The sequence below is a fragment of the Protopterus annectens genome, chromosome 6.part1 (genome assembly GCF_019279795.1).
Source record: "Protopterus annectens isolate FY-2018-M chromosome 6.part1, PAN1.0, whole genome shotgun sequence".
NCBI lineage: Eukaryota > Metazoa > Chordata > Ceratodontiformes > Protopteridae > Protopterus > Protopterus annectens.
In genome coordinates this window covers 331,265,522-331,288,582 of record NC_056738.1, presented here as the reverse complement: position 1 = coordinate 331,288,582, position 23,061 = coordinate 331,265,522, and the positions used below count along the sequence as shown (strand labels likewise).

At 39.6% G+C, this 23,061-nt stretch overlaps 1 protein-coding gene across 5 annotated transcripts in view; it reads left to right on the top strand.

The window, feature by feature from the left end:
- The window catches only part of ZDHHC4 (zinc finger DHHC-type palmitoyltransferase 4), a 193,010-nt gene that overhangs the window by 110,146 nt on the left and 59,803 nt on the right, over positions 1 to 23,061 (top strand). For 4 of the 5 annotated variants that reach the window (XM_044075752.1, XM_044075750.1, XM_044075751.1 and 1 more), the window contains one exon: positions 18,245 to 18,318. In XM_044075752.1, the coding sequence (XP_043931687.1) occupies positions 18,245 to 18,318 (74 nt within the window). Of the gene's footprint in view, positions 1 to 4,074; positions 4,185 to 18,244; positions 18,319 to 23,061 lie in introns of all 5 variants that reach the window. The other variant, XM_044075753.1, reaches the window with a different exon arrangement.

Below are 23,061 nucleotides of genomic sequence, written 5' to 3'. Positions count from 1 at the left end.
CTGTCCATATAGGACAAGTGTTAAGGCCTAGGATACTCTTTGTGAGGTATTTTTGCAGCCTCTCCAGTTGTTCAGGTGTCTGGTGAGGTGCATGCCAAATGGGGCATTGTATTCGATGATTGGCGTAATGAAGGAATTGGCCTAATTTGTGGCTTTGTCAGATGAGAATTTAGTGGAAGCGGATTTATGGATATATGATTATAAAAAGGGAGTAGTTATTTTTCACATAAGGTAACATCCTAGTCCAGGACACTAGCAACCATAAGCCTAACAGTCAGAAAGGTTTTAATATTCACGATTTTAATGGTGTAACAAAAGTGTTTCCAATGCTGCTGTTCTTCAGAGGTATCTGTCAGAACCTTAGACATACATAACAACATTTTTTTCTTCTCTCTCTCTTTTCCAGTTAGTTCATCTGCAGTCTATAGTGTATTCTAACTGTACATAACATCTATACATCCACACCCCCACCAGGGGCAACAATATCCTAGACCTAGTCATTACCAACATGAGTGACCGGTGTTCCACACCTGAAGTCAACTCCTCGTTGGTCCGGTCCGACCATAAGCTAATCACCCTTGATATTCACATCCCGCCCCTACCTCCCATTAAGGAAACCACAGTAAAAAATTTCTCCAAAGCCAACTTCATGCTTCTTAAGACAGAAGTGGTGAACTTCATGACACCCATGCAGATGGACAATACAGTTACAACTGCTGAATCCTGCACAAATGCACTCTATAAGCACTTACACGAGTGCATGGATTGTGATTGTGCTATCCCAAACAGAACCAAGACGCTATCCTCCCAAAAAAGGAAGCCAATCTGGTGGTCCCCTGCCATAAACAAACTGTACAACAGAAGGAAGAAACTGTTGCAAAAGAGAGTAAAATCCCATGAGTGGAGGGTTAGCCTCAGTAAGAGGCTGAGATCCCTTTTAAGAGCCTCCAAAGCTAGCTACGAAAACAAAATTGCCACCAATTCCAAGGACAACCACAAAGCATTCTATAGCTATGTCAAGAATCTCGATGGCAACACCCAGATCTGCTCTGAGTTACAGCACAAAGGCAAGAAAATTACAGAACCAACTGATATTGCCAACATCCTGGCAGATAGGTTCAGTGTAACTTTACCCACCTCTCACCCCCTAAAGAGCCCGTATCTATACAGGAAGAAGGCAGAGTCCCCATAATCACAACTATGCAGGTAAAAGCTGCATACTCTAAAGCCAAAAACACAGCATCCATGGGACCAGACAACATCCCAGGCTGCATTTTACACGAACTTTAGAACAAACTGGCTCCCCACTTAAGCACCATGTTCAATCATAGCCTCGCATCAGGCTTTGTGCCCACTGAATGGTGCACAGCAACAGTTATCCCACTCCACAAAGGGGGAGCCACCACTCATCCCGGGAACTATCGACCTATTAGCCTGACAAGCCTGGTCTGCAAGGCCATGGAACGTATCATCATGGATCTCATAAACAAAGACATCGGTAACCTCCAAACTCTGGATCCCACCCAGTTCGGGTTTGTGAAAGGCAGATCATGTCTCCTGAACCTGATCGTCTTCTTTGAGGCAGTCACCAAAGCCGTAGATGAGGGTAAGGTGGTTCACACAGCCTATCTTGACCTTGCCAAGGCTTTCAACACCATCCCCCATTCTGGAATTATAGCTAAACTCACTAAACTAAGTATAAATCCCTATGTCACAAGATGGGTTGCCAACTGGCTCACTGACAGAACCCACACTGTAAAAGTTGCAGACTCCAAATCTGACCTCAAAGCAGTGACAAGTGGAGTACCACAGGATTCCGTCCTGGGACCTCTCCTGTTTGGTATCTACTTCTCTGAAGTACAGGCTAATACAGAAGACCTCTGGCTAATGAAGTTCGCAGATGACTGCAAACTAGGAGCCATAATCAAGTCCCCAAATGATGTGGACATCCTACAGAAGGGCCTTGCTGAGACAGATGCCTGGTGTCAGAGCCATGGCCTCAAGCTCAGTGCCAAAAAGTGAAACAAAGAAAAGCACTACTGTTGCGAGTCCACAAGACACAATTTATTCCAAGTATAAAACTCAAATAAAATTAAGCGCTTTCATCAATGCCAGTTGACTTCATCAGAATAACCCAATGAACATGGAAATTATGTTTAAATAGTACAAGCTTAACAATGATTGGTTGTTTCACCCCCCAATTATAAAACATGTTTTAAAAAAATCATTACAAAATATTCAAGGCTAGTGCAAGAATATGACTTATTTAAAAAAATAAGTTCTCATGTTTGTATTAAACAGTTTTCCACAAGGAAAATATTATATTAGTGTAAACTAACAGTACAACAACAAATATTCAGGTGCATTTATGTGTTTGTAGGCATATTCACATTTAAACCAGTTAAAGACATTTAAACATGTCCTGCCTTTTCTTTCAATATAGGTAATATAGTCAAATAATCATTCAACCCCGGGGGAAAGTTTGCGGCTAGTCTTACTTGCCATAAAAGTTCTTTCTTGTTTAAGGCATTTTGCCAATCTCCACCCCTAACATCAATATTCACTAGGTCTAATATAGCAAATTTGAAACCACTGTAATCCACACATTGGGTACTGCGCTTGTACAAGGCATTCGTTTCCTTTTTATTCTCTATATCGTACAGATGTTCATGTTCATATATTCTGGTTTTAAATAACCTTTCTGTCTTCTCAATGTAAAAGGATGTACAAGTATTACACCTAGCGATATATACCAGTTTACTTGAATAACAGTTACCTCTTCTTAAATAGACTATACTCTTGTTTTTGTTGTCTAAAGAAATAAAGTTGTCTTGCAGAATGTAAGAGCAATAAGCACACCTACCACAAGGTCTACTACCATTTACATTAACCTGTTCACCTTGATTTTTATTTTTATTTTCCAAGATTGCTTTTAGGTTAGGGCCAATCTTGGTTGTAAATATAGGCTCCTCACCTAAAACTTGGAAAATTTCATTATTAGTTTTAAAAATGCTCCAGTTTTTGTAAAGTGTTTCCTTGACCTGTTGGTATAAAGGACTACATTGAACAATGCATGCTTGTTGAAAATCAATTTTGTTCAGTCTCAGTGGTTGTTCCTGTGTTGTTCATTCTATTCAAACCTCTACCTAATAATGGAATATATTTTATAACCCAATCACTTAATACTCCACTAAGTATTACATCAGTAAAGTCACCAGGGTAACCTCTCTCAAGAAACATGTCTTTTAGGCAAATAAATTCCTGAATGACATCCTGTTTTAAAGATGTCATTCTGGCAACCCTGATTGCTTGCCCGTTGATAATACTTTTCTTTTGTGACATTGGGTGATGACTATCAAAATGTAAATAACTATTACAAAAAGTTTTTTTACGATAGATTTTAGATATAAACTTTTCATGGTCCTTAATTATTTTAGTATCTAAGTAATGAATCTCTTGTTTATGAAAGTTGAATGTAAATTTTAAAAAATTGGTAGTTTGGTTTAGGTATTGAATGAATAGTGGAATGGATTCAAGAGATCCCTTCCACAAAATAAAAATATCATCCAAAAACCTACAATAAAATACAACCTTGGAAAATAAATCACTTTTGAAAATATGTTCTCTTTCCCAACCCAGTAAGACCAAGTTAGCTTATGTTGGAGCACAGGCTGCTCCCATTGCAACTTCCTTGACTTGCTGGAAGTATTTACCCTCAAAGTATATGTAGTCGTTTTCCAAAATAAGTCCCATGAGTTCACAAACTAAACTAATTTCATCAGGATGTAGGTTCGAAGAAGTACAAAGTATTTCTTCGAAAAAATTTAACCCTTCTTGTTTGAGAATACAGGAAAAATCTTGTACATCAATGGTCAAAAGGAAAGAATCAGCACACTACAGATCACTTTTTAACTGTCCTAAAAAGTCCCAAGAATCTTTAACCAAATGTGGAAATTGTTCAACCACATGTTTAATTTTTCTATCCACGTAGACAGCTAAGTTATGTGTTTTTGAACCAGCAGCTGCCACAATGGGCCTAAAAGGTGGGTTTTCTATATTTTTGTGTACTTACAGTATACCGAAGATGACAGGAATTTTGGGGTGCAAATTCAGGAGAAATCGTAATCTGCCTTGAAAATCCTCTGATCCATGACATACTCATATAAAAAGCTATCTATTCTCTGGTAAGAAATGTGTATTTCATTCCTAGAACATGTGGAATAATTTTCAACATTAAATAAAAGTTTGCATAATATTTGTGTAATCATCACAATTGTAGAATACAATTCCACCACCCTTGTCAGGTGTCATAACTCGTATGCCTCTATCCTCCCTTAAGTTTTTTAGTAATTTCCTCTCATTTATACTAAGATTTGAGAATATTCTTCTTTGGTTACCCCATATTTTATAAATATCTTCCTTAATAACCTTCTCAAATGTACTAATGAGGGGATGTAGGGAAGGGTTGTACACACTACTTTTTCTCAAAGTTACTGTGGAACAGTTGGTGGTATCACATTCTTCTTTACTGAAATACATTAATTTTAAATTTAATTTTCTCAAATAAAGTTGCACATCAACCAAAGTACCAGCTATATCCAGGATTTTCGTAGGTACAAATTTAAATCCCTTAGAAAATAGGGAAAAATATTCTTGTGAAATAACCCTATCGGTGTAATTGTAAATATGAAAACCATTTAAAGTGTGCTGAACATTACTAGCTTGTATGACTGGAACAAAATTTCCTACCATCTGGGAGGACCCCTGTATTGTTGTGCTACCTTGCTGTAAGTTTGATAATTCGCTTGTTTGTGACTCGCTATTCTTTCTGAGCGTCTTGGAAGGGGAAAATCCTGATAATCTAACCGGTTACTACCTTCTCCCTCAATAAAATGTTAATCTTCTCCTGTTAATTCCAAATCCACATGATCTAAATCACCTTCACCATTTGGTATGGTAAAAAAACAGTCAGCTTTGTCGTTGTCACTAAAAATAAATTTATCAATAGGATACACCTTACAGTATTTATACTGCTTACAATCTCTGTCTAGTTTTTTAACTTTCTTTTTAAAAATGTCACATTTCTTATCTACCCTACTTATCACCTTCTTGTAAAACCCTTCATACTGTGCAAATAATAAATCATTAAAAATCATTTCATTAAGGTTATCAACTTATTTGTGCAACCTTCCTTCCGTTTGCTCATAATAAAACACACTCTTAGTAAGTAGTTCAAATCCCCACCTATCAAACATAGTGGTGAATACATTAACAATTTCTGTATTGTAATAAATTCCAAAAGGGAATTTAAATACTCTTAAACCTTGTGGCACTACTTTCTTTGTAATACATTCATTAAGATAACATATTTCAATTTGGCACATCTTGTACTTAAAAAGTCTTTTTCTCAAAAGTGTAAATCATCTCTTTCAAAGATTTGTAACTGTTATATCCATTATCTTTTCCATTATAGGAAGTTTTAGCAATACTGGTTGTTTTAGAAAAAGAAAAATGCTTTTGAACTAATGCACCATAATGTTCCTTTGGTTTGTTCACACAAACATTTGCTTTAGTAGCAGCAGAATTTTTACAAGCACATACTGAATTAGCATCTACTTCATGAGAAGTGTTGCCCCTGCTGTTAGAATGAAAATTTCCCTCAAAACGAGCAGTAGACTGTACAATATCTGTATTAGAAACAGTCATACCTTGATTTAAAATGTTGTTTTGGCGCTCAATTCGGCGTATTGCGTTTGGACTGTTATCCGTGATATTGTCAATCTCGGCTCCAAAGTGCACAACACAGTTAGACCTACCAGTGCTTGTAGGCAAAAAAGAAGCTGTGACGTTTCCAGCTTCAATAACTTGCTTCCCATCACCAAAAGGACACTGTTCAGGCTTGCTATGGTGTACCTGAACCGTTGTGACGACATCACCATGTTTTTTAAGGTGGAATGATGAAAGATTAGGACTGCAGTTAATAGTCGCCGTATTAGGATGCTCCTTGTCCTCCTTACAAATATCAAAAGATGCAAAAGAATTAGAGTTACTTGAACGAGACTTGGAGAGCAGATCAATTAAATGAGTAAGCTCCCCTACATCTTTTTTAATCAGTAATAGTTCAGCATTTTGCCCAAATTAATGTTAATTTTATTTGAGTTTTATACTTGGAATAAATTGTGTCTTGTGGACTCGCAACAGTGGTGCTTTTCTTTGTTTCACTTGTGGTATTTGAGCACTATTGCACCACCTTTTTGGTTATCAGTGCCAAAAAGTGCAGTGTCATCCCCTTTGGTAAAAACTCTGTACCCATGAACTACCACATAGGCAGCAGTCTATTTAACACCGAATGCTTGATAAGAGACCTTGGGACCCAGGTGGACAGTAGTCTCTCCTTTGATAGTCACATTGCCGCAGTAGTCAGGAAGTCCTTCTATGTGGCACACCTCATCATGAAAGGGTTCTCATCCAGGAAAAAAGAGGTCATTGTTCCCCTCTACTCGACACTCATTAGACCCATTATAGAGTACAACGCCCCTTTTGGAATGTACCTCACAAGACATCTGCAGCAGCTGGAAAGGCCACAGAAGTACCTCACAAAGAAGATTACTGGCCTCAAACAAATGCCCTACACTGACCGCCTCAAAAAACTCCAGTTTTACTCCATAGCATATCGCCTACTCCAAGGTGATCTCTGCCTAACATATAAAGCTATGTCAAACCCAGAGCTGTTGGACATGCTACACCTAAAGAAATCCCAATCCCTCTGAGCTACACGCTCTAGGGACCTAAACCTTGTCACCGTAATAAACAGGACATGCTGGAGGGATAGATTCCTGTCCCAGAGACTTCCCATATTCTTGAACAGGCTACCCATCTATGTCAAGCAAAGTTCTTCATTAGCACTCTTCAAGAAAAATCTTGATGAGTGAATGGGAAATAGGAAATACACCCCGGGGATCACTTCTGTGTCTCTGCTCGACAATGGCACAGGAAAATAACTTTCTTTGGTGGTGTAAGCCAGGGTACCTGGTTGGCTAGGCTTACGTAGGCCCTTGGGCTGATAGCCTAGTACCTACCTATGAACCTATGAATCCTGTATTTTGTTCTCTGAATAGTCCCTGCTTTCTCACCACCATGATCTGGGCATCATTGCAAATTCATATTTTTTGTTAACCAAAACATCTATCTCACAAAGATTGCTTTTTTTGACAGATTAACAAATTGAAAATTATAACTTCTTGTTTTCATTCTTTGGATTTAACTAATCTCTCTAATAATTGCTTGTATTATAATTTATTTTGTCATTATATATCAGAGCAGTCTCTCTAAACTGCTATCTTCTCTAGTAAATAGGATCAAAGGAGGTTACTAGGCTAATGGCCTTAAAGCCTTTTCCAGCCTAGCCATTCATGCCCCAGTTTTCCCATTTATCAGTGCCCAAGCGCTAGAATGGCTTTGGTATATGCCTGTGACTTAGGGCATCTACAAACTGCCCTGTCCATAAGGGCCAAAAGTGAGAAGCCAGGGAGGAATTTGTGATTCCTCATCCATTGGTACAAATTGCATTTGAATAGGCTTAGGGAAGAGGTCCATTTCGCATGAATGGGGAGTCTGTTCCAGAGAAATGATAATCTCTGAGACAATTACCTCTCTCTCCAACATGTTTTGTTTGTCACAGATGAGGTTTGCATCCTTAGATCGGGTAATTCTAGTAGTGCTTGTTTTGCAAATGTATAGCAGATCCATCAGGGCTGGATCAGGAAATGCCTTGTAGGTTAGGCATAGCTCACCCTTCAGTAGTCTGTAAGAGACCGAGTACAGGGAGAGGGCTTTGAGGCAGCCCGCACTGAACATGATGTTCTTCGTGTTTCACTGTTGCAGTCATCACACTTGGGTTATCTGCCTGCAGGTAGCCCTCAGTCGGGCCGAATACCAGAGTTTTGGGATTTCTGTGTCGGATGCTGTCGCCTCTTCCATGACGTCAGGTCGTCCGGAGTATAAAACATGCAGCCGACGCTATTACATCGGTCTTTCTTGCCGAGGAGGAGCCCGAAGCAGTTCGCAAGTGCTGGTCGGCTGCTACCTGAAGTTTTCATTTTTCGAGTTTCAAACTTGAAGTCTTCTAAAGCTAAGTACCCTGTTGGATATTCTTTTTTCTTGCTTTAACCAATGTCAGAAAAAGTTAACAATTGTACTTCTTGTGGAAAGCAAATACCTCATAAAGATTTTCATTCCTTGCCTAGGCTCAGACCACGACGTACCTTGCTGTCGGTTTTGTGCCTTATTCAATCCTCGAAATGTTCGTCGTTGGTTCATTTTCGCATGTAAATATTTTGGTACTCTGTTCAATTATCCAGAAATGGCTTCGTTAAGCCACCCAACTACCGACATTCTGAAAAAACGCAAAGATAAAGACAGAGACAGACTTCATAGGTCCAAAGCTGCCGGCGACACTTCTCCTAAGCTAATCACCAGTTCACTGGTACTCAGTGAAGCACTTTCGCAGCCCCTGATACCCGCTACTTCAGATTCGCAGGCCTCTACTGAGACCCATTCGGAGTCCGGTATGCCGCTAGATGCTTCTTTGACTGTGAAACCTGCGGATGTCTCTACCTTGGATGGGTCCAGAGCCGCTGTGCAGGCACCGGCTTCTGAGGTTGTATTCAGGCCTACTGACTTGCATATTAAACCGATGCCATCTCTTCTTCAAGGCCTAAAACTTGATCCAGACCACATGGTCAGGCCCCTATGCCTAAAAAACAAATGATAAGAATGGCTGAAGACCTTATTACTCTAATCAGGGGAAGCCACCCTTCTCCCTCTGAGACCTAGGACTGATTTTCCTTCTGATTCTTCTGATCAGGATTCTGAAATTCTGGTGCAGAGGACTCCATTCCCTCTGCTTCCCCTCCAGAGTATTTCTCTTTTGGTGAAACCTTGCATACTCTTAGGGAGCATTTCCGCTGGGAAAGTCAGGATTACTCTGACTCCAAAAAGAGGCTTAGGGAATTCTTACTCCTACCTCAACACAGGCCTTTAGCGATCCCTCCTGTACTGGACATTGTAGATGATGCCTTCTCGGAATCTAGCCTGTCCCCTGACACTTTACTTCCAGCTCCTAGAAAACCTGACAGGTATTACAGGGTACCTGATTCTCACAAGTTCCTCTTTAAGAACCATACTGCAGATCCTGAGACCATTTCACAGGGACCCAAAGGCATTAAGGCTACTACTGCCAAAAACCCTACCCCCTCTGATAGAGATTCCAGGGCCCTGGATAGATGGGGTAAGAAGGTATACACTTCTGCAACTTTGGCCATTAGGGCCTTAAACTGCCAGTGTCATATGTTAAAGTATCAGCAGCATATTACTGGATTGCTTAAACAGTAAACAAAAAATTATGTTGATTCCTGACTGTGTTGAAAGTAAAGAATTACAGGATTTAATGCATTCTGCTGAGCAGGTTGGAAAACATACTTTGCAATGTGGTTTTGATTCATTAGAGGCATCTTGCAGGGCTGTTGTCACTGGGTCTGTACTTAGAAGGCATGCTTGGCTTAAGGAGCAATCTTTGCCAGATCATGTTAAAGCTAAATTACTGGATGCTCCCTTAAACGAAGACTGCCTGTTTGGCAACAAAGCAGAAGAAGTACTTAAAAAGATGGAGGAAAAAGCTAAATCTATGCAAACTGTTAAAGATTTCCTGCAAGTACAGCCTCTCAGATTTAGTAGGCATTGGCCTTCTAAGAATTAGTCCTTTCCTGCCTCTTCCAGGCCTTCTCAGTCCAAATCCAGAACCAGCAAAACACCCAGGCTTCAGTCCCAAGGTACTCCCAGGCCTAAGCAGTGGAGGGCTCCCACTTCCAAAGCTGGGAGCAGTAAGTCACCCCCCTATGGTAAATTGTCACAATGACTTAACTTTAAACTTTCCAAGCCCTGTTCAACTGACTTTTCCTTTAGTGGGAAAGATCGCCCTGCATGCAAAAAACTGGGAACTCATTACCCAAGACAAATGGGTTTTAAATATAGTTTCCCAAGGACACAGATTCCACTTCCACTCCTTACCAACCCCAAATGGTTGGCCAGACCTACCCCCAAATCAGTGGGCAGAGGCTCAAAAGCAAGTTCTATCTCTTCTAAGCATCAGGGCTATTCAACCTGTCCCAGAAGCAGAATGGGGGCAAGGTTTCTACTCAAGACTTTTTCTGGTACCCAGAAAAGACAATTCCTGGCATCCTTTCCTGGACCTGTCTATCCTAAACACTTTTGTGGAAATCCCAAAATTCAGAATGCTAACTCTACATCAGCTGCTTCCCATGCTGGGAAAAAATGCCTGGTTGGCAACACTGGATTTAAAGGAAGCCTACCTGCACATTCCAGTAAGGGAATCTTGCAAAAGATACCTACGCTTCAGAGTAGGCTACATGCACTATCAGTTCTCTGCACTGCCCTTTGGCTTATCTACTGCGCCCAGGGTATTCACAAAGTGCATAGCTCCAGTCATTGCATTTTGCAGGCAAAGAAATATTCAAATATACCTATACCTGGACAATTGTTTAATTCAGGCAGAAAGCCAGGACATACTATTAAATCATTTGTCATTTGTAAAGAAATTGCTAACTTCTCTGGGGTACACTATAAACGAAAAGAAATCACATCTAGTACCCTGCCAAAAAATGTTATTCCTGGGAGCAAGCTTGAATACAACTTCCCAGATGGCCTACCTCACGCCAGAGAAACAAGTTCATTTGACAGCCTACTTCAAACTACTGGCCACAAAGACCCCAGCTATCCGCAAGGAAAATACTGCAAGCCCCGGGGTTCATGGCCTCTTGCATTCTACTAATACCATATGAGGAAACTACAATGGTATCTAAAAAGCCTATGGTGTCAACATTCTCAGGACCTGGAATCAATGATTCCTATCATTCCTTGTATAAAGACAGAGTTCCTTTGGTGGGCATAGGCCTGCCACCTAAACAAGGGACTGCCATTCACTCTACCCCCTGCCACCCAAACCCTGACCACAGATGCATCAGACTATGCATGAGGGGCTCACCTGGCAGGGATGTGCATTCAGGGTAAATGAAACCCAAATCAAATGCACCTGCATGTCAATCAAAAAGAAATGTTAGCTGTACAGAATGCTCTGACAGCCTTCAAGGACCACATTCTTCCTGGACAATTATTGGTAAAGATGGACAACACCACTATTATGTGGTACATAAACAAGCAGGGGGGAACCCACTCATACCCTCTCTGCAGACTAGCCAGTCTTGAGCTACCAAGTGCAACTACAAGCTCAATTCCTGCCAGGCAAGCTAAATACACTGGCAGACGATCTAAGCAGAAATCTCACGGACCCACATGAGTGGAAACTGGAACCAAAGATATTCAACATGTTGAGAAACAAATTGGGGAGCCCAGAGATAGACCTGTTGGACCTCCCCTCAGAACTACCAATTGGACAAATTCTGCACAAGGACTCCCCACAGACAAGCTTGGAAAGTGGATGCTCTGTCTTTCACCCGGAAAAACCTATCAGTTTATGCCTTTCCCTCTGCCTCTCCTCTCCGAAGTGCTACTAAAGATCAAACAGGACAAACCAAGGACCATACGGATTGCACCAGACTGGCCACGCCAACACTGGCACCCCCTTTTGCCCAGTGTGTCACTGCTGGAACCATGGCACCTGCCTCAGACCCCTGCCCTGCTGTCCCAGCAGGAGGGCCAGATTCTGCACCCATGGCTTCAAACTCTGAATCTTGCAGCCTGGCTAATTACCTGATCTCTCCGTTACCATCCCTCAGTAAGCAAGTGATGGATGTCATTCTGGAGGCAAGGAGGCCTAGTACTAGAAAATCCTATGCTGAAAAATGGAAAAGATTCTGTTCCTGGAGCCATACTCAAAGGATGGGCACAACAGTGCCCAATTTACCGCACATTCTTCAATACTTAACTGAAATGCTTCACAAGGGCCTTTCCTTTTCTTCCATCAAAATTCATGCCTCGGCCATTTCAGCACATTATAATACTGAGCCACCTCTCTTCTCTCATCCATTGCTGAAGCAATTCCTCAGAGGGGCCAAAAACCTAAGACCACCCAGGAGAGCCCCTACTCCAGCCTGGGACCTTAACTTTGTATTGGAAAAGCTCACTCTGCCTCCCTTTGAGCCAGCTGCAAATGCAGACTTGAAATTCCTTTCTTGGAAAACAGCCTTCCTTCTAGCCTTCATTTCAGCAAGAAGAGTGTCTGAATTACAGGCCCTCATGGCAGTGGAGCCTTTCATCATCTTTCATGCGGACAGGGTGTCCCTCAGGACCAATCCTTCCTTTATGCCCAAGGAGGTATCCAGTGTGGCCCTTAATCAGTCCATTCATTTGCCAACCTTCTTTTCTAATCCACAGAACAAAGGGGAATTAATACTGCCCTCCTTGGATGTGCACAGACAACGTAGATTTTACTTGGACAGGACTAAACCTCTCAGAAAATCTGAACAGTTGCTGGATGCATTTGCTGCAGAGGCAGAGGGGAAGGCCATTTCTAAGCAAACCATTTCCAAGTGGATAGGCTATTGCATTCATTTCTGCTATAAGCACCATGAAGAACCTATCCCACTGGGGATAAAACCTCATTCCACCAGGGCTGCAACTACCTCTACAGCCTTTCTCAGAGGTGTCCCTACCAGGGACATCCTAGAAGCTGCTACCTGGAGTTCTGTACATACCTTCACCAAGCATTATCACTTGCCAGTTTTTACTAAATCCAGAGCTGGTTTTGCCACAGCAATCTTGCAGGGTCTTATAGCTGGTCCTAATGCTATATAATTGCCTCCTCCCATCCTTAGCTTTGGTAATCTACCCAAATGTGATGACTGCAACAGTAAAACATGAAGAACATAGTACGGTTGTGTACACTTACCATAAATGTAGATATTCGAGTGTATTCACTGTTGCAGTCCTGGTTACCCTCCCTCCAGCCCCCTGACTTCTATTGACTATACCTCTATTCTTGTTTACTATGCTTAAAGCTTTCTGGTGTATTTGCTTTTTGTTGGAAGTGTAACCTTGTATATAATTGCTTCCCATTATGGGGGCACCTGACATCTGGGGCAAGAAAAACTGATAAAATGGCATCGGCTGCATGCTTTATACCCCTGACTACCTGGCGTCATGGAATATGAGACAGCAACCGATGCAGGACCCAAGACTTCGATAATCAGGCCAACTGAGGGCTACCTGCAAGCAGATAACCCAAATGTGATGACTGCAGTAGTGAATATACTCGAACATCTACATTTATGGTAAGTGTACACAACTGTACTTTGAAGGTAGTGTTTTGCTGTTTTTAGTGCCATGTGTTCAAAACTGCAATTTTAAAACGGACTCTAACAAGTGGTGCTGTATTATACAAGGAATATAGTTTAATACAATCAGGAAGGTGAATCAACGAACACATGCATGTATGCAGCATAGTCCTAAAAATAGGTACAAGGGGCCTGTGATTTGTAAACAGCCCAAAGATCAACTTTATCCACCACTGGCCAGATGCATTTTCTTTGAATGTGGGTTTCAATGCCATTTCAATGAACGTGAGTTTCAAGGGAAGAGAAATTTACTGTTAGTGCTAAGTCTGTTTTCATTGTGAGACTGTATTGTTTTCTTTAGCAAATGTCTGTCAGTGTTTTGTGCTATAAAATTTGAAATAAAAGTTTTAAATGAAATCCAAATATCTATAATCTTTGTAAAAGTAAAGAAGACAATAGTATGCACACTGAGAGGTTTGGACAGTGTCTATGGTAATTGATGAGGAAATAGTCAAATAATGGGACACTGGAATGTCTGGGGGGGTGCTGTGGGGGGGGGGGGGCAATCAATTACCCTGCCTATGGCTCCATTTGACCATGATCCAGCCCTGATTGAAACTGTCTGGGTATGTATCTCTCATTGCTCTCATTTCTACCTGCAAATCCTGGCATTTTATGACTTTGTGTGTGTGTCTCTCTGTACATAAGACACTGTAATCACTGGGTGCAGCAATGTCAATGATCCATTCTACTTTAATCTGTTTTCGTGGCCTACTATTTCTGGTTTTCTTGCGTCTGTTTTTGAACTAGTAGTAATGGGTGATCCTATGTGACATAATCGTCATTCTCTATAATGCGTTGTGGTTCTATTGCAGAATCCCCAATGTAATAGTCTTGCTACATTATTATACCTTTCAGTACAGGCCTTCTACCATGAGGGTAACACAACAGGCAGCAAGATGTGCGACTGTTTCCATTTCTGTTGTACAGAACCTGCATTTGTCTGTTCTGCTACATGTTCAATGGACTTTGTAAACCAATGCGTACGTAGTCCACTATCATGGGCCACCATTATTAGCCTTTCATGGTTTGGTTTCACTTCAGCTCTCCTTAACTAGTCCTGTGTCAAATCTTGGTCAAAAGGTGGTCATTCCAGGGGGTCTGTCTTACTTGGTACTATATGACTTTTCCACATTTCTTTCTTCTTCATCTATTCTTTTTTTTGACACATTCAGCTGTCTGATTTTTGTCTACTTCTCTGATTTCCATTCCCACTTGACACTGAAATGCTTCTACTAAACTAAGTAAAGATGCCCTGTTAGACTTCATCTCCTCGTGTTTTAAAACTTTCACTAAGTTTGAATCTGATGAGGTCAGCAGGTATGTATGGAGTCCCACATTAGCATATCTATACATGTAATCAATTTTGAGGAGGCCCATACCTCCTTCAGAGATAGGAATACATAATCTTAGTAATACATAATTACCAGTTTGTGTATATCATCTGATAAGCATGAAGCATTTTTCTTGTTTTCATGTCCTTTCGATCCAATAATTTTTGGAGCCAGTTAGTCACCCCCAAATTGTAAGTTAGATCAGGAAGAGTAAATTGATTTATAGCTTGGACTTTATCCCTAGATGTCAAGGCAGTTTTCAGTATCAGTTTTTGTTGTCTGAAGTATTCACATTCGTTCATGTTTTATTGTTGATCTTTCATCTTTTCACAGATATTTATACATTCCCCCTTGCTCAAGTTACTTTATGAAACATTCCTGTCCCAGGTTGGTATTTTCCTGCTGTTGTAGTTTTCCCATCTTAAATGTTACTTTTGCACTTTTATCAAGTGTCATACTTATATCATCTGAGACTGAGAAGCTTTTAATATTTGTAGTTGTAGTTTCAACTCATCTGATGAACTATACAGTTTTAAATCATCCACAAAAAGTAGATGAGAAATCTTTCAACAAGGCTGTTTTCTGGGAATCAGATTGTAATCATAGCCTAATCTGTCAAGTAAATCACTTAATGAGTTAAGGGCAAGACAAACCAGCAGCGGTGACAAAGAATCACCATGGAATAGCCCCTTTGAATTTTTATCCATGGGATAATAATTTGCCTTTTGTCAACTGCATAGTGGTTTGCCATAGTTTCGTGGTCACTGTAATGTAACTGATATACACAAGAGTATATTTTACACGTATGTAATTTTTTCTTTATCCACGAATGTGGGATACTCTAATTCATCCATGCCATACTTAAATTCTTCCTTTTTTACAATTGTCTGTTATGGCTTTCTTTAGCAACAAATGATCTTTTGTTCAATATGGCTTTCTTTTGCTACCCTTTTTGTTCTGCTGTCTTAATTAAGAGATTTTTTAAATGACTATCTGTATCAATTTCAGTATATAGTTTGTATATTGCCAGAAGACAAGCTATTAGGCTGTAATTTTCAGATGGCTTACAGGTTCACTCTTAAGGAGGAATATCATTTTTCGTGTTGTTAACCAGGCTGGTGCCTGTTTGGGATGTGCATATAAGTAGTTCTTACTCAGGGCTAAATCTTTGTGCAAAGATGTTAATGCTTGTAGCCAAAAGTTAGGTGGTATGTCTGGGCCTGGAGTTTTCTAGTTAGGAGTTTTTCCTAATTTTATCTCAGCTTCTCTGGACATTACTTCATCCTGTTTATATCATCTATATTAGAGATCCTTACTGTTTATTTTAATTCATCTATCCATTCAGCCATTGTTGTAGCCGCTGTCCTGCTGGAGTATCTCCTAGTAGATGTCAGTCGAGGTCACCTAGCACACCACTATCTCGCCAGAGTTGAGGTACAACCAGTGCATCTCCTAGCAGGGCCATCTCTCAGGAGTGGGGGGCATGCTCGGGAAGCTAAACCTTCTGTCATGCATGCCCTGGACCTGTCCAGTAGGCTGAGCCACAGTGCTTCTCCAACTGCTGAGTCTTTGTACCTGCACGCACACACTCACTGCCACAACCCTTAGTACATCACGCACATCCACTGATCCCAGCCTCACTTGCCATTAACCCCCCCCCATTACAAAACCAGTTCTGACATTTAACATTAAAGCACTTTTTCTTTTTATAGCCCTCAGCTGTCACACTCTCATACTTGTTTGTGTATGAGATGTACTCCTCTACTCCCTTCTGCACCTGTGTAAATAATAACTGTGACTTGTCCTTTCTACACTGTTACTTTGGTTGCATATATCTGATGCATAGTGTGGCCAGCCTTGTGCTTTTTGCATCATTTTTATTGTAATGTATATGCTTCACTCTTGATTGCTGTGTTGTAAAGCTTTGCTAGTGCCCCAGCATGCTGTGCCTGCCTCTGTCTTGCATAGTCGTCCACTACTGCTGGCTTCTCCTCTGACTCACTTCTAATGTATGCTGTGCTGGGAATTGCTGGTCCTCCAAGAGCTCTCCCTGCTGTAACTGCTTCATGAGTATGACATTGTGCCACACTGCACACACAGTCAGCATTTTGGCACATGTGGCCAGGTCATACAACAGGGAACCACCAGATGAATCCAGACAATGAAATTGTGCCTTCAGCAGCCCAAACATATATGCATTAATGTTTCTGGTTTGTAATAGTGTGCAGTTGTAACCCTAGTCTGTTTCATTGTGTGGATTTCTTATGGTTGTTGTGAGTCAGAGTTTCAGGGCATATCCATCATTGCCAACAAGATGTCCCTGTGGTGTCTGCGTCAGTCTCTAAACTAATTCTGTGATTAACTCCAGCTGAACATGGGTATATGACTGAGTTCAAATACACAACTGGCGCATCTCCATCATGTGGCATTTAATCATTTTTAATCACTCCATCATCTTAGTTTGCCTCATTATCATATATGGCACCTCATTATGCAGTCATTAGCATATTCCATGGCTGACCACATTATTTGTTCTAGATATGTTGTGTAGCAATTTGTGGCAGTTGGTGCAGAGCTTAACAGTGTGAGCTTTACTTCCTATAGTATAGAGTTTGATTCTGTCAGCCTTCATTTTCTACTTTTTAACCTTGAACAAATCACTAAACCAGACATTGCTCATGATTCACCCCTCAAAAGGACTTGTGTGTCCAGTGGGCCTACCTGGTTAACAAATAGGTATTATCATTGCTCATGTTGCAAATTCACTTTGCGCATTGCAGCGAAATTTTCTGAGTTTGGCCTACATTCTTCTAGACTATACTATGAATTCTAAAACAATTTTTCTTAGTACCTTGGCAAAACATTTTATATTAGCTATATTAAATGAGACAGTGTGCAGCAAATGGCCATTGTGTGGATTCATGTGTCTTCATAATTTGTCGAGCATACTTAAGATGTTGGTGCTGTAACTGTGTAAAAGGGCAGTTTTTGGTATTTGTACAGAGTGATAGAGGCCTTCATCTTGTAACATTTGGACAAACGGCTGAGAGTCGGGAAGACTAGCTTATATGTATGATACTGATAGTGATGCTTGTTTGCAGAAAGGAAGTTGGTCATGAGTCCGGCTGACAGTTTTTTTTAGCAATATAAACAGGATCATTTTGAGATATCAAACACAGCAGTTGTATTCAAGATTAGATTGTATACTGTCCTATTCTGGGATGTATTTGCTGCTATAAGGTGGGTTGTTTGCAAATAAATTTAAATTAAATGATTGAAATCAAGTTTATTTTACTAATGTGTATCGTTTGAGGATACAGGGGAATACTGAATGGCAGAACGTGCCATTAGAGTAGGCAATGTTGGTATACTCATAGTGACATTTAGTACAAAATAAATGTATTTGTTGGTCACCTGCTAAATATTTACCTTAAAATCTCATATTGCCACTAAATATATGCAGCATTTTATTTAATGGAAATGGCCTGACTTGTATTATGAACTGATAGTAATCATTAACCTGCATTTATTCCTAAACAGATTACCGCTTGTGTCCTACCAGTAAAGCTGCGATGCACAGCATGTCGCATGTTTAACAAAGTGCTCTATACACGGTAAGCATTAAAAAACAAAAAAAAAACAACAACATTAGGCTGGGTATAGCTTAGCTGTGACATTTGCAGTGCCACCCAAAACTGTGTAGATAAATGGCATAAATTAAATGAAAACAGATACATTATTTTTGTAGTAAACTTCATTTAATGTTTAATATATTTTTAGACCTACAGAAGGAAGAGGTGTTCATTCTGACTACACCCTCCTTCCTCATAACACAGCTCAGCAAATGCTCAATTTGATGTTTATTTTTTATCTTAATGTGGCAGTCTGTTTTCTCATTCATTGTCATCTGGATTGTTTGCTCCATCAGTAGTGCCAGAACTAAACTTCTGTTTCTCACGGCTGTGCAGGTAGATGAATAAATGGCATATTACCATGCAGAATCCTTATCAACATCTCATCCTGAACAGTTTATTTATTTATTTATTTTTACAGGCAGTATTTTTCTTCCTGGACACTGTTCTTTTAGTAGGTGGCAGTGCCCCTTTGCTCTAAGGGAATAACATGTCATTAAAGAGAGCTTGACATTTAATTATTCCCTCTCTGGCATACTGTGCTTCATCCTTGCTATTGTGTTTACTTGTTACAGAAGTTATTTCAGTGTGTTTTACTGGTTATCTTATCTGCTGTTCCATTATTGTATTAAAATATTACCGGTAGTTTAGCTCAGAAGGGTAAGACTATAAATCCTTCTGTAGTCCATGGTTTGATTCTCTCATTTTCCACAAACAATGTGACTTTGAGAAAGTCACTTAACCAGACAGTGCTCCTAGGTTGCCATGGAAAGGGACACTTGTGTCCAGTGGGCTTAACTAGTTAACAAAAAAATCACTATTACTGCTTGGAATCTATGGAAAACTGTTCTCTTGTTGTAAATGTATTATTTATTTATTTATTTGTGTTGATAACGAAAGTCTGACTGGGCAATGCCTGTTTTCAGAAAAGGCCCAGGAAGAAAAGTACCACAAAATTACTTCAATGCATAATTAGTGAAGTTTTTACAGCAAAGTTTAAGAATATGTGCAGTGGCAACATTTTGTATAAGTATATCCATTGACAACAATTATACAATTCGTAACATGTAGTAACAATACATTTACAAGGTTGAAAACTATTAAATTGATAAATTATAGGAGTTATAGTTCATATTAAAGATTTGAGGTAGATTAGGAAGGGAGAAAGAGAGGATGAACAGACAGAGCAGAGGAAGGAAAGTGGGTAATGTTTTACTAGTGTGTGGAGAAAGGGTTATAGTTAGAAGATGTTTGTTTAAAAGTATAGGGATGTATATAGTGACTATATAGATGCAGGTAGAAAGAGTGTATTGGGTGAAGAGGAGGTATGAGTTCATGAAGAGGAAAGGATTAGGGGAAGGCTATCCTTATGAGCAGGGTGAGCTGAGCCAGCATTGGTTTAAGGTCCTGCTTAACTAAGGATTTGAAGCTGTTTTCCACTCTATATATTTTAATATGAGTAGGAATGATGTTGCACAGTTTTGACATGTTGTGAGAGTACAGGGGGTATTCACCACCGTTTTATGATTTGCTAATAACTTGTAGGAGTTTCTTGCTAGAGCAAAGGTCTGTGGTAGGTGAGTAGTAGGTAGTACAACAGAGTGTTTTCTAATGCTGGGTTTCTCTAAGGAGAGTATAAGAGTTTGTGGGCAGTGATTAGTTGTGAGTAAGTTTGTTTGGAAGTTTGAGCCAGTTTGTTATAATGCCACGCAATGTAGTTTTGTAAGAAAGTGAATTTAGTTACTTTTATAGTAGCATAAGACCAGTTTAGATTTATAAGTAGTGCAGATGTTTGTTAGAATAGAGAAAACATATAGTAGTGTCAGATGGTAGATTTATGTTGAGGTAGTCCTTGCACTGTCTGTCAAATATTGCTTTATCCTGCAGCAGCAACTAAGTTTTTGATGAGTTTTATTAATGGCTTTTAGTATATGATAGTCCAACTTGTCATCCATTATGATTCCTGGTAGTTTGGTTTGGGTTACTATTTTGATTATTTTGTTTTTGCATGAGGTGATATGAGAAGTATGCTTCTGGTTAAGGAAATATTTTGGAGTGAATAGAATGTGTTTGGTTTCATTGCGGTTGAGGAAAAATTATGAGTTGTTAAGGCAAGATTAAGTGGCTGTGAAGGAGTCTTGGGTGATCTCCTGAAGCTTAGTTAGTGAAAGGAAAAGCAAATTTGAGATGAATAATCAGCATATTGTACTCAAGTGGCAAGTTTGGTATAAGTGTAAAGTTTACTTGTGAAAATGGTGAATAGAAACGGCAACGTATAGAGACCTGGGGAAACGCCAACAGAGACTGTTTGGAATGGTCGGATATCTTGTTGTCATTAAACTGCCCTTTGACGATTGGAAAGGTAGCTGGGGAACCAGGATAAAGAGGAATGACTGTGGCCAAAGGAGGTAAGTTCAGAGTGCAGTTTTTGGTAAGACATTTTGTCCAGTGCTTTGGATAAAAAATAGGAAGAGAAAGTTGCGTTCATTTTTGTTTGAGTTAGTAATTTGTGTGAGATTAAAAATCACTGTTGTAATACTATTGTTGGGTCTGAAACATGTTTTTTTTGTATTGAAGATTATTATAAGTTAAAAATTGTATGAGCTGTGCATGAGTGCATTTCTGTAGTATTTTTGAAAGAAATGATAGGGTTGCAGTAGGTCTGTTAATTAGTGAACTTAGGTGATGCACTATCTTTATGAAGTGAGATTACAAAGGATTTTTCCCAGATTGAGGGGACATAGTTTTCAGTTATTGACTGGATGATTAGAATGGGGACTGGAAAGGTTAGTACTCTTCTTTTATAGTAATAAGAATAGGATGAGGGGTAAATGTCTGAAACGTCTGAAAGTAGTTTTCAAGTATGTTGGGAAATGGCAAGGTGGAACTGGGGTGTTCATCGATGAGGACAGGACTGAATGAATGAAGTGGGAGTTGAACTGAGTGGGAATAAAGTCATTATTATTACTGGCGGAGAATGAGGGTGTGGCACAATGGGCTGTGGATGTAATCGTTTGGTTTTTTTTATCTCTAAAGTTTTGAAAAGTTTATTCAGTTTTATTTTAGTACCATTCCTTCCAGACTTTGTCCCTTTACAACATGAACTGTTTTGTGTCCTTTGACAGCCATGGAGCTATGTTAGATTTTACCTTTTAAGTACTTGGTGTCTACATTATTTAGAACTTTGGGAAAAGTGTCATTGAAATGAGAGACTTGCTTCATCCAGGAGTATAATTCTTAACCCAGTTCAGTTGTAGCGGGACAGAATTGAGATGAATTAGTCTTTGTCAAATCTGGTTAGATTGCATGTTTGATTATAGATCACCTGTTTAGGTAGACTGTATTTCTCACAAATGGCATAGGTTGGTAGGTGTCTATCTGGCAAACAACCATAAGATTTTACTTTGTTAAGATAGTTAGTTAGTATCCAGTCTAGGATTGATTCCCTGTTGGTATTTTTGTTGAGCCTGGTGGTGGAATTTATGATATGGTTGAATCAATATGGGTTTATTGAATCTTTGGGGTTGTCCTTATTAAATGGTTGCCAGTCAATGTTAAGAAAACCTAAAATGAATGCTTTGTGATAGTTGTTATCAGACATTGAATGGAGAATATTTTCACTGGTGGTAATATTATTTATTACCTAGTGGGATGTATGGATCTGAGATGCATATATATGTTTTCCATGGTTAGTTCTGAGGAGAACTAGTATTAATTCAATGTTATGAAATTTGGGGCCATTTATGTGGAGTGGGGCGAGTTCTAAGGTGTTTCTGAGTATGGGGGGATTTTATTCTAGTTATTTGTTATTTCAACCAAGTCTCAGTTGCAACAAATATATCTGGGAAGTAAAAATCTGGACATGTATGGATTTCCTGAACTTTGTTACAAATGTTCCTGAGATTCACATTAAACGAGAGTAAGCCTAAGTCATGTGAAGATGGGGAAGTTGAGTTGGTAGTGCTGGATGGTAGAGATGTGGCTACAGTGTGACTTTGAGGTATATGGCCCAGGATTTTGGTGAATATTACCACATTGTTTCAGGGTAGAAGTGTTGTGTGAGGAGGAATAGAACCATTTACATTTGTATTTGTTTTATTGTAGGATTCTGAGTGTTAATCTTAGATTTACTTTACCTATAAAGGAAGAGGTCAGAACATGTTGAGTGATAGAGACTATGAAATATACTGTAAGAGAGGGAAAAGGAGTTATGGTGTAATGTGTGAGGGTCTGTGTTGGAGGAAAAATCTGGTATGAGATTTGTATGACAGGAGGTGGGCTGAGTGAAGTGAGGCTGTAAAACAATAATTAATAATTGATTTAGTAATATTGTAATCTGAGGTAACGGATGCAGGATGTCAGGAATATAATTTGACAAAGCAGTTGGTGGAGTAGAGTAGAAGTGCGTGATCTTATCAGTGTTTAGAGAGGTTGTGATATGACTTATTAGTTAAAGGTAAAGTTTTGTAAAAGTAAATGCAGTCATTAAGGTGGCAAGAGTGAAGGGAGCGTTTCCAGACATTATTTGCATTTGTTACCTGGGGTAGCGCATTGATCTCAGTGGACCATTTTCAGAGTCTGCATATGAGTATATAGTAAGTACAGTAAACAGTGTTTTTTTTTTATTTGTTGTTTGTCTATATTTGTTAACAGGTATGGAGCACTGATTCCCATAGACCTTTTTCACACTTATCTTAGGAGCTCTGTATGGTTATGTGACTTGCT